This window comes from Vidua macroura, chromosome Z, assembly GCF_024509145.1.
Source record: "Vidua macroura isolate BioBank_ID:100142 chromosome Z, ASM2450914v1, whole genome shotgun sequence".
Classification (NCBI taxonomy): Eukaryota; Metazoa; Chordata; class Aves; order Passeriformes; family Viduidae; genus Vidua; species Vidua macroura.
In genome coordinates this window covers 60,234,189-60,256,084 of record NC_071611.1, presented here as the reverse complement: position 1 = coordinate 60,256,084, position 21,896 = coordinate 60,234,189, and the positions used below count along the sequence as shown (strand labels likewise).

General features: G+C 33.5%; 1 protein-coding gene across 3 annotated transcripts in view; it reads left to right on the top strand.

Annotated features, from left to right (window-relative positions):
- The window catches only part of MEF2C (myocyte enhancer factor 2C), a 109,544-nt gene that overhangs the window by 25,221 nt on the left and 62,427 nt on the right, over positions 1 to 21,896 (top strand). For all 3 annotated transcript variants that reach the window (XM_054003897.1, XM_054003896.1, XM_054003895.1), the window contains exon 2: positions 16,324 to 16,521. In XM_054003897.1, coding sequence (XP_053859872.1) covers positions 16,468 to 16,521 — 54 coding nt within the window. In that variant the 5' untranslated portion in view covers positions 16,324 to 16,467. The remainder of the gene's footprint in view (positions 1 to 16,323; positions 16,522 to 21,896) is intronic.

The window sequence follows — 21,896 nt, the reverse complement described above, 5'->3', positions numbered from 1 at the left end:
TCCTATTTTATTCTTGAATACATTCAAAGTATTTTATAGTTGTTTCAAGCAAAATTGCAGAATGGAGCCTTTTAATTCTTCAGTGTTCATCTCTAAGTAACAGGAGTAGAACTTTTGTATTAACATGGCACATGGAGAGTAAGAGGATGATGATGAATATTTCTATTTGAATGCTTTGTGCTTAATTTTTGTGATGCTTCATTACTGTATAACACTGCTGTAATCTGTGAGGATTTAGAGCCTTTCTCCTCTCCAGAGCCAACCACTGGACTTATTGGAGGGACTGAGAAGCATCAGCATATTTTTCATTCATTTAAATGGGATAATGCCATAGACATGTGTGGGTTAAGGCCACTTAAGAGTCTGCAGCTTTGATATTAAAGTGATCTTGGGATTTAATACAATATTTCTCAACTTTTTTCCAAAGTTTCAGCTTATAAAAATCAATAGAAATATTCCAACAGAATTCTATACGCACAGAAGCAATCAGGAAGTGGGATATTATTTTCATGAACTCTGTTTGCAAACATTCTGATTTTGAAATAATTTTAAAAACATCTTGAATTAGGTTATGGCATGCTGTTGACATTTCAATTTAGTAGAAGCTGTAACTGACCCAGATAGTTTTCAGTTTTGCAGCACAATATGGGTAGATAGCAGGAAGAATGTACTTACAGTGTTTCACCATGCATAATTTGTTATATCTGATGTATAAAACAGAATGCTGGAGATTTCTTACCTGCAGATATTGTGATAAATAAACCACAATTTGATACATTTTCTTGGAAAATATGCTGATAATAGCAGTGCACTGATATTTACTGGTCATTTATGCATGACCTAATTGTAAAATTATCTTTGTATTACCTACAAAGAGAGGAAATTTACGTTTACAACCTAGGAAATCTCTCTGACACAATATTTCCATACAATTAAAAACTTATTTCAATTATTCTGCTCTTATCATTAGCAGAATATTTTAAAGCATATTTATAATCAGGAAGACATACTAACCTTGAGTCTTATCCAAAATGTGGTTTTATTCTAAAAAAGTATAAGAAAAAATACATAGTTCTCACCTGATTCTTGTTTATTGTATCATTTGTAAAGTACTGCTTGTTTTGCACTTGGAATACTATTACTCACCTCAAATTGTCTCTAGAGCCAAAAGTGAATTTTCTGTTACAAACATAACAATTTAGTAGATATGGAATGCATTTTGTCCAGTTTTTTTTTTTTTTCCTATTCATTGCAAAATTGAAATTAATCTCTTTCGCTTGAGGCTGCATAGTTTATTATCATTAACTGGGGACAGTAAAAGTCATGAATTTTCAGTAGTAGAGAAGCCTTGGGATATTCAGCTGTTTCTGAGATCTTAATCAAAAATGTTACTGATTGCTTGGGAATGAATGAACACACCCCTGAGGGGAAAAAAAAAAAAAGCCAGCATAACCCTAATATCACTCACAATGTTTGGTCAAAAGGAGCAGTGATTCATAATTATTTTTTTATTACAATGCAACATAGTGAGGAATGACAATATTATCCATATGTGGTCTATGTAAATGGCTCAGAAATATCAGTGCTTTTGATCTTTTTGAAACAGTCTTGCTCACATGAGTAGCTTTTAACACTTAGGTTTTCTTTTTGACCTCTCAGCATATTAAGTTTTAGCATATTCAAAAGTCTTAGCCAATTCAGTGGTTGTGAATTCATGCTTCAGTAACATGTTCAGTAACAATATAGCAAATTCTGGTTTAAGAGAATTAACTTTGTGCTGATGACAGAAACTCCAGCCTGTAAAATTAATGAAAACAGCATTTCTGAATCCTTGAAGGACTTTAAAGGCGAGGAAAGGATTTTAAAAGTAATCTCATTTTACTTCACTTCTACTATTGCCATTATATTGTTCTTTGTTAGCACCAACTAAAATTTGTCCATTTTTGACCATGTATAACTGAATAGGAATTAAGTACTTTTAAAAATACATTGACTAATGTCCAGTCAGACTACTGAGTTTCAAAACGTTGGGTTTTTAGGATCTCTTTTAAACAGAAAAGAGGAAGCACTTCCTTTTACAACACCATGTCACAACAAACACACTCTCATATATGCACACACATACAAAAAAGGTACTATTCAAGTCATTTCAGGGATCCTAAATAATAACAGGAAGAAAAATGAGTAATATTTTGTGAAAAAACAGCAGCTTATTTATGCAGTGTTTCAAGAATTAAAATAGTGCTGTGCAAAATATGACGAGTAAAGATAGTTGTTCAGATTAGCCATCACAGTCAGTATTCTGTCTTAATAAAGCAACAGGTTAGCATATATGCTAACAAATGTGCTTTCTGTGCATATATGTGTGTAAACTACTTTAAATCCTTCTCTTTATAAAAATTATGGTTGCAGGCAGCGTTCAGATTTCATTTTCAATACTGTAAATATGAAATAACAGGACTGGCTGGGGTGCTGTTTCACTAGGGCTATGCATTTGAATAGCCAGGATCACAGCATATCTTTACAATGCATTTTTGGCAGCAATAAGGAGATGCTGTGTTTTCAGAGGATTGTGTTGACAGCAAAGTATATCAATGAAGGCCACCTCACTCACAGTGAAGGTCTGCATTGTAAATCAGCACTAAAACAAAAAAGTCATTGTATTTTGACAAGGGTCTTAACTATTTATAGCAGAACAGCCAGAACTGCAAAAAGTGCTGGGTCTCTCAAAATTCTAAATCCAAACCATAGGACACAGTATTACTAGGAGCTTCTTCTTTGCAGCTTTTTAAAAATACAGTCTCTACTGTCAGTGTAAACATTCAGAAACCCAGGCTAATACTTCTTTTTAAAATGCAGAGTTGATTTATGACAGCTGCATTGGATCATTAATCATATATTATCTTTATGGGAGCTTTTTTCTAACATATGTTAATTGGCTGTTTTCTGTGACAAATTATGAGCTCTTACTTTGATGAGGTTCAATTGCAATCATGTTGGAGTTGGGCATGTAGAGTTTCCAGCCCCCATGGCTCCTTAAACCACTACAAACATCTGCACATCGCTGCAGTGCTGAGTAATGGCAGGATTTGGGTTGATCTGATCTCTGTACTGAGTTTTTTCCATAGGATATTTTCAGCTCTTTGCACTAAAACTGTTACAAGGTCTGCTGGTTTTAGCAAAAGAGCTAAAATTAATATCTTGAATGTGATTCTTAGAATACAATGATAAATAATTAACAATATACTGAAATATTTTTTTTAATATTCAGAAATTTCAATGCCTTTTTAGAAATTCTCTCTCAGCTTTATTGCATTCAAATTTACTGGTGTCATATAGTATTTCCAGAAGCAAAAATGCTGCCTGCTTTTTGGAGCCAATATTTTTAAATTCTTATACATAATATTTGCAAGTTAAAAAAAAAAAAAAAAGAAAAGAAATATATTTTACTTGAGAAGTGGTTGGCCTCACTTTAACTTTTTAAATATTTACCAAAACCAAAAAAGTGTATTTCCCAGCTCAACAGGAGATGTGTCTAATGGTATTTTACATAAACTTGCACATTTTCCTGTTAATAAAGAACATTTTGCATTGAAAGTTAGTGTCTTTCTATCTTTTTTTATATTAAAGAAAATCATGCTTACATATGTCCAGTATGTAAATTAAGGAAATTCAGAAAAAAAAATACCACAATGGAAGTTGTTGCATTTTTTATTTCGTACTTAATCTTTTGAGGACACTTGGATACCTTATTGTATTTTATACAGTAATTCATTGGAAATACTGAGACAAAACATGTGTGCTGTATTTACTCAAAGCCGTAGGTGAATGTGCAGAAATATACAATCTTATATATTTTAATAGTGAGAGAATAGCCTGGTCATAAAACTGTGTCAAACGGTATCAATTACATTGCAATTAATTTTGCAGAACACTACACGGCTCAGCTTTGACCTAAACCAAATGGCATTAGATAAATCTGTCCCATTTGTTCTTCAGAGAAAAGATGGAGGTTCAATTTCCAAGCAGGTGTTACAGTTTAGAACAAGAACCAGATGTGTATGGAAGCTACTTCAGTCTCATGAGGGTGGTTTTAATTCAGCTATTTCCCTGGAGTACGACACAATCAATGAGTTCCAAATCCTGGGGCTACCTGCCTTTATGTAAAATCATGGGAATATTTCCTCCCAGATTATCACTGCACATGTGTGGAAAAATTAGATCAGAAATTAGAGGTAAAAAAAGGTTAACCTCAGAATTTACATGAACATATATTCCCCTGAATTTCTGCAGTGGAGAGGTGACAACCAAGTGGAAATGCCTACAGAAGAGATGTATTACTATAAGGAGAATTGTAAGCAGTGCAGAACTCAGACCAAGGATATTTAATATGTTTCTTTAGTCACTGCTTGTTGTCAGCAGTATTTTACAAGTGAGCGTATGTAGGTCATATGCAGCACAGTGAAGATCATTAAAGATAGGTGAATTGAATTAGAGACAGGTGTCAAAATTATGATTTTGAATGTGTTGTACCTACTTCAGAATGTGGGTGAAAGTAAAGTGATGCATTTTATCTTGAAATAATCTACAAATAACATTCAGTTGTTCTTGCTAACATGAGCTTATTTGGCTTTAAAAAAATAAAATAAGGTAAAGAACATGTGAAAGACAGGGATTGGCACTTTATTGGATTTTGAGGCCTGTGAGCCATGTGTCTTAATTGGGGCCAGTTGGGATCATTTAATAATTGCTGTCAGAAGATCAAATTTAATTCTCTTTATAAAAAGACCACAGTGGGATAGAGTTAAACAAATTGCCATCTGAGATTTCAAATGAACTAAGCTTTAATTAGGCTGATTAGGATGCTGTAAGAGAGAAAAGGAACCAGAAAACTGATGTATCTGCTGTGTACCATGACAGACCTTATATGACAGTACTGCAAAATATCTTTATTTCAAGAAGATATAGATTAGCGTAAAGGATGATAGAGCTACAACAACATATATAGACAGATATAATATGTTAGATATGCAAGGTAACTATAACTTTCTGACATTAGTGGTTTTAAATATAGGTATCAATAGATTTATGATCATAATTTTGGCCCTTAACATTGCTTTTATATATTTTTAAATATTCTAAACTCTTTATTTGTTTACATACTCATTGATTATGCCAAATGAGAAGTATAGCCCTCAGAATTTCTCTATTGCATAATAAATATTCACTGTCCTTTTCTCAGAACATTTGCATGAGCAAATCCACACATTCCTTATCCCCAGATTTCCAACAGAGAAACTGACTAAAAAATGAAAGTGACATAAAATATTTTTGACAGGAAAGAGAGCAGATCTCACACATGTTTACATCCCAACGCCGAATCAGATTCTTTGAATTATGCTGCCTGCTACTTTTACCACAGCTGCCTGTTTCTGAGGATATATTTTATCGGAAACCATCTTGCATATCAATACAGTTCAAAAAGTGCCATTTCTGAGAAAACATAATGACATTCATAGCCACAATAAGATATAGCTAATGTATCTTTGTATTGATTATGTTTTTGCTTTTTCGGCATGCTTTTAGGATTATTGTAAGATGAGGAATGCTGCCAGTGATCCTATTAGACAAACAAAATGCTCACTAAAGGTAGAATGGAGACTATCAAGCAAATTCCACTGTATTTTCCTTCTGCAAATTAAGAATATTTTATGTCTGTTTTCTGATATTTGCATTGGCTATTCCCAAATGCAGTGCACTGTATGCAAGTAAGAAATAAATAAATCCAGCTGCATGTGCTAGTGGAGTGGTTATAGCTGAGGCTCTGTAAGCAGGGTGAGATGCTCACTTTGTAGTTACAGAGGGTAGCAGGTGTACTCTGTAGTAAACACCATCACTTTCAGCAGAAATTTTTTCTTTTACAAGTCTTGAGATGAGAGCCGTTAAACTGCAATTCTGTGAAAAATTAAAAGATCAAATCCTTATGTGGAAAGTATGAATTAGCTACCTAGCACAGTTTTCAAAAACTAAATATAAACTATGATGTGGTTGAGCAGCACACTTTATTAGATGAGGCAATTTATGTCTTTGCAACTAATGCAGATGCAAAGTTGCAACTCTTTTAGCTCTTTATCATATCACAGCATAACTCCTCAGTGTGTTGTATATCTTAGGTTTCTCTCTTTCTCTATTTCCATGTGAATATTGTTAACAGAAATGTATCTAGTGTTTGTCTGCTTTTAACCTCTAAAGACAAAATAAAATTTGTAGAATATCCCACTTAGCTAGAACAATAGAAAATTTCTTCCTCAATAAACTTTTAAAGCCAGTAATTTCAGACAGTTTTTTTTCTCCCATGAGGCATTTTTTTTACCCTTTTTACACAGCAAATTCCATGCTATCTTTCCTATCTTATGAGCAGCTTCATTTGTTCATGCATTTTCCTAGTTCCAAACCAGCGGGAATCCCATTTGTATCTTCTAGCATGGAGAGATGTTTCTTGTCAAGATGCAGCCAGGAGGTAGAAAGCAAATAGCTTCAGCCAATGATGTATGGTGGGCTAATGCTAACAGATATGGTCACATACTGGCCACATTATTTCTCTGTAGTCAGAACCTTCCATTTCTCCAATGTATGTTCATCTTGGACATGCAGAATTGCAGACATGAGGCAAAAGGCAATATACGTGGAAGGTTAATTTCCTATAAAGTGGCTTGTAAATTCTATGTAATTGTAAGTGCTTGGTTGCTGTTCTGCCACTGTACTTTTCTTCCCTTCTTTCAGAGCAAATCCATTCCACATTCATGTGTTTCTGTGTAATATGCCTGTATTTTGTATATTTAACAGCAGCAACCTGTCCTAATTTATGAGCTGTGTCATTAGAAAGGACACATATTTCACATATTCATATTTCAGAGGTAGTTCCTCACTTCTCTGCAGTGAAATGTAGGTGTGAGGCTTCTTTTTTTATTATTAGCCTTATTATGTACCTGACATACATTTAATCTCCTTTTGTCCTTGGGGAAAAAAAATTATCTGAGTGGGATTGGAAGACTTTTGAATTGTCATGGTCATTGGGAAGATTGATATATTTCCCTTGCTTTTTTCCCCTACTTCTTTCTTCTCCTCATTTTAAGCCTGCAGCTGTCTCTGGGCAAGCAGTAGCATTCCGGGAGTGTCATAGTTTTCATACTCATATCTACCATATTACTGTTCATACAAAAAGAAGGAACTGTTATCAGCTTAGCAGCTCTCCACAATGTTGTGCAGTCTCAGAAAAACTATATTTAATTCTTGGCATTTTCTAGAAAGATCAGGAATTAAAGTAAAAAAAAGTGTTTCTAGAACCGAGTATGCAAAAAAGAAAAGCAGAACATCTCTGTGTCTAATCATTCCTCTTTAAGAAAGAAATTACCAAATGAAGGGTATACTGATATGAAGTTGCATTAAAATTCTAATAAAGGTAATCAAACATGTGTTATGCATTTAGGTTTATGCTATAAGAAAACCAACTTTTTGTTTCTGTTGTAATATAGTTTTACTTGAAATGGTCTAACATGACAGACAAATTATTTCTAGACAGAAATAATATATCTTATTTTCCAGCTTCTATAGCTGGAAATAAAGGATCATTATGGGGTACACTGAGGAGCCAAAGAATTATACAACATAAAGGTAATTGATTTTTTCCAAAATGTAACTCTGCTTACAACATTTATCTGACTTCTTTTTTCAGTATTAGTGGTGGATGTGTTATCATGTTGGTATGAGCTAAAAGGAGCAGAAATAGAAACCAGTAATATAGAAATCAGTAATATTCTCTAAATTTAAAGTCATGTCTGTCTGAGACTCCTTTCATCTCTGGAGAGTCAGTGATAAACTTGGGTGGCTGGTTGCATCATACAAGATCTAATAGCGAAAAATAAATTAAAAATATCTAAGGTATTATAATCCAAATTTTCATGCCTAAGTAGGTGTTATCATACAGCAAAATACTATCAAATAGCTATCAAAATGCCAGCTAGAGTCTGGCATACAGAGATTCCATGGGACTCCAAGGGTTTGTACAGATTTTGTGGAATTTCAGTGGCTCAGGACATGTGAAAACTTTTATGTTTAATTACTTAATTTCTTGCTAAGGGATATGCTTAAGAGTCATTGTCCATTTTTGGCTTGAGTAGCTAGCCAAATTCAAGGTGTTATAAAGGTTGTTGCCATTAGTGTAGGGAAACTGATAAGTGACCCAAATATTTCCCTAATAATGTTATGCCACCCCAACATGCTTATACAGTTTTCCCATCAAGATATTTTCCATCACAAACCTGAAATAGTTTTACTTTCATTCAAGCTTTACCTTGGCAATTTTTGCCACTTACTTTAATTATGTTGGAAAGGATTCCTTTCATTAATTCCTTAACAATATTTCCATAGAGTCTGTTCTCTGGTAGAAGTTTTTCTTATAATTAGGAACTTATTCACATCTCAGGGCTTTTTCTCTTAGTTTCTACATTCATGTTCCCAGTTTTATGGTATTTTCATCCACAGTTTTTTTCCCCTATTCTACCTCCTTAGATGATTGTTCCTAATTTTCAGCTTAGTCTTTGAACCAACTACAGTGGTCAGTCATTCATTTGCTTGGTAATTTAAAGACACTCTGGGTTCTTATTGCGGTTGGTTCCATTTATTTATGCCACAAAAATACTGTTTCTAAAAGATTTCTCTTTTCTCTAAAGACTTCCTGGAATTATTCATTTGCAAATGTGTAAGACATTCCTTTTCAAAATATGATCATGAGGTTTCTGCAATCCAAGTCTTTGTTCCTCCTTACAGAGACGAAATAATAGTGCAACACAAACCTGGAATAGCAGAACTCAGTTATGTTGTTAAACTATAGATACACATGATTACAGTGAGAAAAAAAAGAGGATTCCTTTGGAGGATTCCAGAAGATCCTTTAAGTGAGAAGAGGATTCTAGGTCAGGGTGTATAAAATTTCTCTGGATCTTGTTGGATGAAGACAAAGGAGACAAAGCCTGTGTAGATCTTTACAATTCCATCCATTTTATCCAAAATTTGTCTTCTCCATCGATTCTACCTAATGCTTCTAGACTCATCACTGACCATAATTTAGACAGACACTAAGTCTAAGTGCATGTACCAAGCTTCCTAGCATTCAGCAAATTATAAGCAGAAAATAATCAAAAATCTGTTAGGAAATAATCCTTTATAGAATTAATCCATAGTTTCTTCAATAGAGGAAATCTATTGAAAAAAAATTGCCTGTTACTGATATTGGCATTAGTAAGCACCTGTACCCAAATTCAGATTATGATTTGATATTGTACTGTATAGTTTTTTCCAATAATATCTGGAATAATCTCTGATTCTTAAAAGCTATTTTGGGGATTCAAGTTCCACAGACTTCCTCACATGCAAACATTAGTAACAAATCCATACATCTAGATCTAACCAAAGTCAGAGACTGCTTTCAACTGATGCAGTAGCTTAACACTAGAGATCTTACATATTCCTGTAATAAGCCAACACTCTCCAGAGACCTTTGTGTTTTAGATTGCTCCCAAACAGTAGCACTAGTATTTTTCTTGGTTTGTAATACGTCTTTCAATACAAGCAGACCCAAATCAGAGTAGCTCTAAGACCTTTTCAACTCACAAGGCGCTAAATCTTACCCTGTTGACCACTGAAGTGCTTCCTCTTATTTAGCTCAGTAAATGACAGACTGAATTTGTAAAACACCTTTTGTTACATTCTTTGTGCATCTAGTGACTATAATGAAATCAAATCAAATTATTAGCTCAAAACTGTCAAGACTCCTAGGTTAATTTGCAGTGGCCCTGCAAATTTCCCTACTCCATTTCAGTCAGGTTTTCATTCCTAGCCACAGTCTCCATTTCAGACCAATGAGGTGATTCTGTTTTCAGTCCTTTATTTTTTCCCCCTTTTATTGTTAGTATGTCCAGTTGAATAAACCACTATGCTTGAGCCAGTCTGAAGCACCTTATGGATCTTATTCCATATATATTGGTCAGACTCCCATTATGTCCATCTAGCTGCTAAGGGTACATCATGAACTTAACCATATAAACCTTGAACATATGAACCTTTCATGAACTTAAACATATAAACCTTTTCTTCAAACTATTTACTTTAATTTTTTTTTTCTTTTGGATGATGGGTACACATGGAAATAGCACCCAATAATTATTGTAGTTTTAAAATTGACTTTTCAAAGATATATATTTTATACTATCATTTCTCTTAATTATTTTCCTTAAAATCTAATTAGTATCTGCTTTATTTGCTTTATAAATCCAGTACTCCTCTTCATTTTAGCCATCTTCAGAAATGTTGCAAATTAGCCAGGTCTTCCTTTCTTCCCCTACATAGCAGGTACAGATTTACTGGAGTCCAGGCAATCACTTTTCATCTGGTGGTTCCTTCTTGTGGTTCACTGCTGCAAGGAATAACTCATCATCTGTGGCAAATTCCATGATCACATAGAAGTATTTTGATCTTCTGTCATCGTTCTTTACCAGCATGACAAGATTTGGTATAGCATGAATGCAATATTCATAAAATCTTCCACCACTGCACTGGATGGATGTCTGTCAGCACATATTGTGAAAGATAAGCTAAAGTCACTCTTTTCCTTTCATACAGGCATGGATTGGCTTAAATAGGTGGCTACAGACAAGATATTCTGTGTCTGGATACCTCAGTCTCTTGAAAAGCAGGGTGTGTAGCACAGTGAAATACAGCAATTTTTAGGAAGAATCATCTTCTCTGCTATTTTGGCAATGATGTTTAGTTTGCCCCAAAAAACTTTTCAGGGGAATTTTGCAAAACAAGAAACACTTCCAGCCATGATGCACAAGTTCTTGCTCTGTGAGATAACTTAGTACTGTATTTGAGTTATAATCTACATAGACCACAGCTGTCTGAAGCATTCTTACAATGAGTCTTCAGAAGTCCTTAATTCCAAATTTAAAAAAATCACATTGCAAAATATTCTTCTGGCTGTTCCAAGGCATAGAAAATAACATAGCTGCAAGAAAGGAATTTTCTGCAATTCATTGCTATACTGTCATTATATTAGAAGTATGTTGAAATGTAAACAAGCAAATAAGGTGCATCTCTGGAAGTTCAGATTTAAAATATACACATTCTACTATCCTTTATACATAAACACACAAATGGACTATCAGTAGAAATAATCTTATGAGTGCAGCAGATGCTTTCAGAATCAGTAGAAAAATTAATAAAGTATGAATTAAAATAATTTTTCTCTTAAAATTCTAAGTAACAATTTACATATTGGGAATGATTTTGTAGTTTGCAACTTTATGAACATTTTACTCCTGCCTTGGTTCAGAACTTTGTTGACCTGGAATTATTCTCCATTATAAATTAAGCTTATGCCATAAATCAGAAGTCAGGTTAGATAACTGATAATATGATAAGCCTTGGTAGTTACAGATTACAAATATTTTCTTTATGTACAGATTTTTTTGGTTTGTCATACTTTCTCTCTAGCAGTCTCTAGTACTTCATCTATTATAATTTTTCTGTTATGGCTTAAATGTTTGTTTTGTATTTCCTGTAGCCAAATGCATGACCTCCTGAGAGTTAAATTTAGTCGATTAAAATTAACTCTCTTCCAATCTTTTCTTATGGCAGCCTGCCCATAAGATCAAAACACCAAAGTGTAGGTTATGTTTAATTTCTAAATCAGAATGTTGTGGACAGGTGTTTCTAAGCTTAAGATGACTCCAATTCATTTTTACATGGCTTTCTGCCTGGAGAAGTATACTGTAGATCATACCATTGCTGCTTTACTGGTATATTGCCATAGTGATGACATATATAATTTTATCATAACCTTCTGTTAATGGCCCAAACTCTGTCTTTTGTTATGACCATACAACGAAACCACCATGTAAATGTAAAGAACCAAATCTATCTTTAATGTCAGCTGATTTCAGTCAGATAACATGATAGATAATTATTTTTACCCTTCTCTGCATTTCTTTAAAGTATACCCAACTCAAAATGACAGTGATGTTTCAATTGATGCAGTATGCTGAGCTGTTTTTTCACTGTGTAGCTGTCTATGTTGGTGTGTGGAACATAGTCAGGACTTTACAGAAACCGTTTGAGTGACCATTTTATTTTAACAATGTCCCAGTGTTCATGGTTACATTTTTGCATCAAATTTTTCATCAGAAAAGTAGATGATGTGTTCCTACTCAGTATATTCACATTTTTAGACACAGATTCAAAACTTGTTTGAGGAAACAGGTTTGCATAAGAAGATTTCATAGATCTTTTAAGTTATTTTTATATATTAAGATAAGAATGGTAGGAGAAAGGGAACAGCACTTTTTTCTTTACTTCCTTATATCAGCATAATAAAAAAAAATATTTTGTTATTCAGTTTTAACTTAATTAATCAACTCAGAATGTAAGCTGCTTAATGGAACAAAGACATCTTTATGACAAGTTTGTTACTTTTGTAAAGCAACCATGAAAATATTATAAACTCTAGCACATTTTAACTTGGTTTTTCTCTGGCTGACTTCTTTCTTTTGTTTATAAATTAAATATTTTGACAGTCATGTTTTGATACTCCTTATTTCTCCCGGTGTAACTGCTCAAAGGATTCTCTGTCTGGGGTTGTTGCAGCAGAGCAAATTCAGACTGTTCTGCTCAGAGAAGGAAGTGGACAGTTTTGGTTCCCATTTTACACTTCTGGAATAGTTTAGGGAAGGAAGCACCTTTACACCTTTTATTGTTCGTGGTTGCTGACATAATATCCTTCCCTGACTGCTCTGTGCATGCTTCCTGCCATTCTGTCAAGATTCTTCTGTGTTGCAGAGAAGGGATAGCGGGTATGCATGGGTTTGTATGTGTGTGCTTATATCTGTGTGTCAGTGTTCAAAAGAGAGACAGTAGCGGTCAAGCGATTTTCTGCATTTTTCGTTTAGCTCTTTTCCCTTCTGGAGGCTCAGATCAATCTTCTGTCAGCTATCACTGCCTTTTGCCAAATCATATAATGAACAGAAGACTGCTAAAAATAAAGTTCCTCTTTTTTTTAGCAGTCTGGTTTGTTTTGGTTTTGATTTTTTTTAACTACTTGGCTTTGCAAAAAATGCAGAAAACTATATCAAAATAGCATTTAACTCCATGTTTCTTTAAATGTAATTTGTTTGTACATGACTATATTATTCAGTTGGACGTTTTCTTTTTTGTGGAGCTACTTCAACAAAGCTCCATTTTTAAATTCACTTGGATAATTGAAGCCTGCCATACTATTTGATTTTTGTAGTACATTCAACTTTTCTACTCAACGTGCTTTATAAGTGCTAGTAAAATAGCAATTTACCAGTTAACAGGAACTTTAAATACTGACTTACTGCAATTTTTGGTTCTGCAAGAATTTTCAAAAGCTATTGAGAGCACTGGTGAAGTCCTAAGCAGCCATGGGGATTTGTTGGTCTCCAGACTTCTTTACATTCTGTTTGACCTGGAAATTACAAGGCTTTGAAGGTTATAGCCCTTGCATGAGATGACTTGATTTTACTTATCTGAAATTCATTAATTGGGAATCAGTCCTATGATCTTTTTTATGTGTGTACTAAGGAAATATATAGAACTATGAGCTAACACGTAGTAAGAATAGCACTGAAGGATTATGTGTTGATAGGTGTGTATAGGGGGGAGTTTCTAAAAGGAAATTAATTTGATACAAAAATTGAAAAACTTTTATTTGAAATTGGACTAGTAAGCAAAAGGCAAACTAGGACATATAGGAAGAAAGATTTTAATCCATGCAAGACAACCTAACTCACTGCCCGTTGAAGCAAATTTATGTTTCTTTGCAAATTATGTTTCATACAGATGACCTAATTATAGGTTTTATACAAAATTCTTCTTATCAATTCTTGCATTAATTACTTTAAGATAACTTTGTATAGATCACAAGAATTTTAAGGTTCTGAGTTTAAACTGTCTGTAAAAGCTGTTGTTGTTTGAAGACTGGTCTTAAATGCAGAACTGATAAGTGTGTGGGAGGGACTCAACATACTGCTTCTCCGCTGCGATTTTTATCCTTCCTGACAGAGTTTTCTCAGTATTAAGTGATTTTTTCTGAACTCACTAAGCATCAGCATCCTGATCTGCAGAGCAACTCATCTTCACTAACCAGCCACAACTGCTCTAATCTGCCCACCCTGACCTCCCACGCTGCAGCAAATAGTTTAGGCAGACAGTGCTGTAAACCAATAACACCACTGGCCTCAGCTGAATGAAAGAAAAGGAAGTTGTTCCATTTGCATTTGCTGTGGATTAGAGTATGGGTTTGCTTGTGCAGAGTAAGACAGACTCTCTGAGTCCCGCATGCGCATAGGAAACACCATTCTAATTCATGCTTTGTGTTGGAGGTAAGACTATAGGAAAAACAGGAAAGAAACCCAAACCAAGGAAATGTAAAACTGTTTCTAAAAATAGACTGGGTTTGTTTGTCAGCATTGAAAATCAGATAAGACTGTCTCCTAACTTTGTTTGGAACAAAAAGCTTTTAAAATACATTTACAAAATAAATTTATTTCAAAGTTTTGGCCTTCTTTTAACTTTTTGTTGTTGTTGTTGCAAATATGATCAACAACCTTTGTATCTTTTTAAGCAGTGAGTAGCTGTTGTTTTCAAATATAAAAAGCAGCTAAGAATATTTGCAGTCTATATTTTGTTATAGTTACAATATGAATTGTTCCATGTGAACACTCATATATAGAAATATAATAAATACTATACTTGAAGATTTGTTTTGCCCAATAGATTAATTACACCATAGTGGTTAGCTAGAAAATTCAGACTGACTGCTTATTTGTTAATTTTTTTTTCCTTAGAGTGATAAAACACTTGAACAGCTTAAAGTTTAATGTATGCAAAGAAAATCAGAAGAGAATTAAAGATCAGAAGGAGTGAAATGTAGCTTTTCTAACTCAGTAGTTTTGAATCAGGGCCAAATAATGGGTTAAATGGCCAGGATATCAGTTTAGTGTTATGTAATATATTATGAGAATTTATCAGGTTGGCTGAGATACTCTAAGTTTAGAATAAATGAGGAAATACCAGCCTCTGTTTTGAAATTACAAATTTTTTACTTCCAAGACAATATTTTTACTACACTAGGGAGCTAACATAAAAACTTCAAAAGAACATTTAAATTCATATTATTCAGGTTTCTTTTTCCTATTCTGTGTTTCAAAAACCTTTGTGTTGTTTGCTTAAAACATATAAAAACATACTAATATACAAATATGGTAAATTGAGATTATAAAGTAGAAAATCTTGTGTCTTTTACCTTATACTAGACAAAATAATTTTTGTATTTTTTACTATTTCCATGGACTCTTTTATTATAAAAATAAAAGTGTTTTATTGTTAAAATACTTTGGATATTATATAAATTAATTATGTGGTTTATAAAATTTTGTGAAATGTTTCCTGCATTGTGTATTTTTATATAATGTACATTTCTCTCCTTAGCTCTTAGCCAGTATTATAAAGCTCATGCATTACTAAAACAGTGAAAATATTTTTCAAAACATTCTTAAAATTGTCATCTGCCTCTATTGTCCTGTTTTTATAAGAAAATACGTGTTTGCAGGTTAGAAATTCTCTGCAGAACATTTTACAATTTTCACTAAAATGAAATGAGGGAAAAGGTCACTAGTGTTTCTTCAAGTGTCTTCAGTAATACTTTCACTAATTTATATTTTTAAAAAATAAAATTAAGAACTTTGGATTTAAAGTAGCTGGCAACTCTTATATAACAAGTAAAACTTATATAAATGTCCATTGTATTTGCACAATGAGGGAAATTATCACCTCTGCAGTCAAAGCACAAAATTGTTTTCCCTTCACAAATAAATTAGCTGGCCTGCTTAGCATACATAGATACAGAACAGTTCATTAATTCTCTGATTTAGGTACTATTTCATATTAGAGCTGTGAGTGATATTTAAAATTAGAGACACTAATTCCATTAAAATTTTCACAACTTGTACTTCAGTCTCTTTCTATGTTTCTTGATATATTTTTATTTGGTGTTTTCTTTCATAAAAATAAGCTTTTGAATAACTTTTTTTCCTCCACACTTTACTTCCTTTATAGGTGCAGTAAATTTTAGTTCTAATTTACTTGTACACTAAATTATAATGAGGATGCTTGGCCAGCTCCATGTAATAACTTTCTTCTGGTTATCAATTTCATGATAATATTTGGTTTTCTTTCTGTGTTTAGCAGGAACAGATGCAGGGGACTGTGAACTGAGCGGTGCAAGTGCTGAAGAAGGAGGTTTGTTTTGAGGAAACAGGAAAGAGGAACAAAAGAGAAGGGAAAAATACATAATTTTAAGGAAGAAGGAGAGGAAAAAAAACGGGGACTATGGGGAGAAAAAAGATTCAGATTACAAGGATTATGGATGAACGTAACAGACAGGTGAGTTGCAAAAAAATACCTGACTTAAGCATCATATTATATATATAAGATAACTTATTATTAAAGATTATTAAAAAGTTGATAAGTTTGTGTACCTATGCATATACCAACATCTACGTATACAAATACACAATGTATGTTAGACTATCAAAAAAAATACTTTTGTAAACAACCTGAAACCTCACACACAATGCTTTCAATTTCAGTAACGTGCACAGTTAGGAAGTTATTACTTGAAGACTTTATACTATAAAGACTGATGTGTGTGCTCTACTTGCTTTGACTTTAGTCTGGAATATGCATGGTAAAGCACACCTGTGAGTTGCTACAGGCTTTTAGTACTATATTTTTTGAACTGTTAGGAGTTATTATGATATGAGCGCTTTCATTTAAATTCAGAAATTCCAGTTATTGGTGCTCCTTCACCTTTGCAGTGTCTTTATTTTTACCGCCTTCATATAAAAAGGACACTACTTCATAAAAAATTTCCTCTGTTCCTGTCTGAATTTTAAGAAGAATTTGAGTAGCCTGATACATTCTAAAACCCACATACAATACCAGCTTGTTGTAGTTACAAAACCAAGTGACCATCACTATTTAGCTAAAGCTAAATAGGTCCAATAGGACAGATTAACTAATTTTTAACTCTGCTTTAAATAAAATGGCTAAGGAGCTGTCACATATTATCAACACTATCTCTGCTAGTTAAAATATGATCATAACTTAGGGAATTTTCTTTCCTATGTTCACAAAAATAAAATTCAGTAACTGATATCTTCAAATAATATTGGTGAAAATTGCTGCTGTTTACATTCGATGTAAATGAATGGATGCAGATGTTTTGTTGAAACTGGAGATCCACAATTGTGAGAATCTCTCCATATAGTTATTTAATACTATGGTTCAATTTCTTCTTACACCTGGCTGCAATTTAGGAATAATCTTCAGTAGCTGATTTTTAAGAACTTGATACTTAGTTCCTATTAATATAGTAGTACTACTAATTTTTTTCTTATTTTCAGGGATTTAGTTAAGAAGCTGTTAGTCATGGAGGATTTCATAAAGCCATAAAAAACTCAGCCTAGGCATAACAACAAATTATAGTCCTTAAATATGCTTTACAAGAATTTTTAAATTTTGTAGTGTTAGTAGTAACTTGTGATCTCTATGGCAGAAAATCACATGTAACAGCAAAATGTTCCTTATGAGGGATGCATTTTGTGTTTTCCCTAAAAGTTGCCTGTTCTAGTGAGACAAGCTAAAAAGCAATTCTTCTAACAATATATAAAAGTCATCACTTTTTTTTTAATTGTCTTATAGCATGGAGTTGAAATTGGATGTGAAATACTGGATTGAATTTATTATAAATATTAAGTTTGAAACTTATTTATTATAAATATTTGTTTGAAACTTGCCCATGCTATAATGGCTTCCTTTTTGAAGGGAACCTGAATTATTTTGTAAATGATACCACAAAACTTTGCAAATGATACCACAAAATTCACAACATTAGTTCATACAACAGTTTCAATCTCAACTTGCTTGCTCAAATATAGTATTTACAGAGATTTTAGCCCCACTTTTGTAAAAAAAAAATCTTTAAAATGGTTAAATATATTTTTAAAAAAGGAGACAGCTAGTCTTCAAATTATTCACAGTAGAGTTTCAAGAATTCCAGAACCAGCTTTCAGACCTAATAATTATGAATAAAACTGTAACGCTGGAATAATAACAAGTGTAGTATTAGTGCAGGAAGTGTTTGTCTCACTAGCATTTTTTAGACTCATAGAATCACAGAATGGTTTGGGTTGGAAGAAACCTAGTTCCAACTCTACTGCCATGAGCAGAGACTCCTTCCAAAAGACCACATTGCTCAAAGCCCAACCTCAAACACTTCTAAGGAGCAGGGCAGCCATAGTTTCTCTAGTCAACCTGTACCTGTGCTTCATCATCCCCATAGTAAAGAATTTTTTTCTAATGTCTAATCTAAACCTACTTTCTGTCAGCTTGAATATATTCCCTCCTGATCTGTCACTCCAAGCCCTTGTAAAAATTACCTCACCATCTTTCTTGTAGACTCCCTTCAGGTACTGGAAGGCTGTAGTTAAGTCCCAGCCTTCTCTTTTCCAGGCTGGACAATCTCAATTCAATATTTGCTGGTGTAGCTTAGCCATTGTGAGGCTGGAGGTATAGATTTATATTCTTTTACTTTCCATACTGTTAAACTGGCTTGATTCTGCTTCTTATTTCTACTAATATATTAATCATAACTTTTAAAGTATTTCTGCTGACTTTACCTTGCATTTAGTGTCCTGATTTAAAGCTCAATGAAGCAAATGAAAAGATTTTCATCGTTTCATTGGACTGTGGGATTAGGTTTTTTTAATATTAGTAATACATATGTGATTAAATATAACTGGGTTTTTAATAATAGCTGATTGTTGTTTTAACCATTTATATGAGATGTACTCTTTCACAAACCTCACTGGTTCTTAAAATATTGCTGATTTAGCATAGCAATATTAAGGTATTGCTACTTTAGCATAACAGCATCAGTTTTTTGTTTCCTAACTTGCATATTTCCAGTAAACTTAAAATATTAACTTGTTTATATTCCTATCTTGTCTTCTTATTTGATTGCATAAAGATATACAAAAAAAAAAAACAAACTATTTGATTAGTGAAGCTATGACACCAGCTCATGCACAGTTCCACAAAGCTATTGTAGCTCCATTCACAGATGGAGATATTTTCTTTCTACCTCACCATAAAACGTTTGCAAGGATGACATCAAATGGCTTGGCTAGAAACTTCCTTTTTGTTGCTTATGTTCAAACACAGTATGGTTTCACAATACAAGGCATGTTAGATATTATATACCTGGGTGGTGCATCCTCAGCTCTTCTCAAACACATAAATCCTCTGCAGTATGGCACATGCTGGTAAAAATACATAGCACATGTATCAAATGAGGAGCTATAGCAGTAGTTTTATTACTCTGTCTCCTCCCCTGGTGCAGAGGTGAATCTATTTGGAAATCAGAATATTTGCAAAATGTTTCAACTTGCTACAAGTCCCTGGGAGCAAAATTCTTGTCCTTGATTTTCCTCTCAATTTCCCAGCCTCCTCTATGTCAGCCATTGAATGATGTACTTGTTTTCTCTGTGAAAAAGCTATTTTCTTCCACACTACTCTCTGCTATAGCAGAAGACTCCCCAACTCTTCAAAGTGCTTGAATGAGTTGATTGGGAAGGACAAAAATAGAGTTGATCTCCCTTCAAGAGAATTTCTTCTGAGCAAGTCTAGTTGGTTGGATTTATGTACTTTAGTGACCATACTGGTAATAAAATATCCAGAATCATATTTCTGGCTGCAAATATCACATAAATGTGCAACTTGAGGATGCAATCTGCGCTTTTCCAAAAACTATTTTAAGCTTTGTCTTTTGGGGATAAATTAAAGGGAAAGTTCTTCAACTCAGTCATTAGAGGCCCAGTCCTTCTACCCTGGCCTGCTTAAGAGTTCTCACGTTGATTTTACTGAGTGCAGAATTCAGGACTTTAGCTGGCAGAAGCCATTAATTTAATGATGTTTCTTGTGGGCTGCAAGTTGGCTGTATTTTTCTAGTCCTCATTGATACCTTATGGTGACAAAGATGGCATGAATGTTTAATGGATGATGAATCTATGAACGATCATGGATTTTCTTTGGTTGGAAAGGTTTCAGAGAAGCCTACCTGAAAAATTCCCTTTCACTGTTTTTTGACACATGGAGAAGGAAAATGACTAAGTGACAGGCCTAGATTACATATTTATTTCTTTTGTGTGGTTTGGTTGCCACCATAGCATTGAATGAATCCTGTCATAATTATAAAATGTGACCAAATATTTTCTTTTTATTCTAGTGATAATTCTTGGATAATATAGTCTTCATAAATGTGAAATGAATCCCTGGTAATATTGTTCAGGCTCAACAAGGTTGTGAGGTTGTGCTAGCCTTGTCAACACACCATTCAAATAGACTGTGACTGCTTACATGATATTAGTTCCACCAGCAGCAGAATCAATAGCCAAAATGTTACCATTGACATCTGATGCTAAAAGTTCCTGACTGCTACAAGTTCTTTCTGTGGAAATTTCAACTGAGCAGACTGGAGAAAAATTCTAACACCTCTAGGATGGTTAAAAAAAGAAAAAGAGGGAGGTCACTTGGAAAAAAATGTGAACTTTATTTTCCTGTGTTTTCTTAATTGAAAAAAAAAAATCTACCTTTGCTATAGTCAACACATGAAGGAAGAATTGTATTCCTCTGTCTCAGAAAAGGCCTTGTATTTTTTCCAGGTCTTTATAAGTGTGAAATATTTTGTTAGTTTTAATGACAGCCTTTTGCGGTCTGCTTCAGATGAGGACCATCTGAAATTTTTTGCAGCCATCCAGACAGGGCTGTCCAAGCTCAAAATAAATAGACATAAAATAAATTATATTGTCTTACTGTTATACAAGGTCTCTCACAAAATATCTCATTAAATCCATGGTCTGTGAGCTAAATCCAGAGGTACATTGACCCAGGAATGAGGACATATTAACCCAGTGATTTTCTGTTGTCAGATCTGGAACACTCTCTTGCATTTAATCCCCATTTTTTATCTAATTAGTATTAGGAAATATGAAGCCTTATAGGGTGATGCACCATTTTTTTCTCTATGATTTTCTTGCGCATTAGTTTTGCATTTTTTTCCTGCTTCTGAAGAGTCATAATTATAACTGAGTTTATCATATATAATGATTCTGCACAGTGTTCATTTCTTTCAATTTGTAATGAGCTGCCGGGATCTTAACTATTATTAAACATCATAGCAAGTCCACACTTCAATATTAAGGTGTTTAACATTGAGACACCCTTTTTAAAGCATCATGTCTGTGTAAATCTGTAGGGTATAATGCGCACTTGCTGTTTAAGGAACATACACTTGCTGTTTAAATTTTTCATGTCCAGACTTTTTATCATTCTCTAATTTCAGAAAATCTATAAAGCTATAAACTGAGAATTACTGATTATCAGCTCAATAGAGAACAAATCAAAGCAGATATTAAAGTTATGGGGCTTGGGAAGAATATCCTGGAAGGAAATGACTATTTGCGGGAAGACCTAGATTTTTTCTACTGACTTTGATACCCAATGCTGCTAATTTCAAAATTAATTTCAGCCTCATGTATCTATTTTTGTCTGTGTTTCAGCTCTATTTAAAAGGAAAGGGTAAGAAACTATTGTCTGAATCAGAAGTTTCCCTGTTGAAAAAGGGAAGAGCCTTGAATATTAATGCAAACATGAGCACAAGATAAATAAAAAACATATTTTCCACCTATTTACTTATA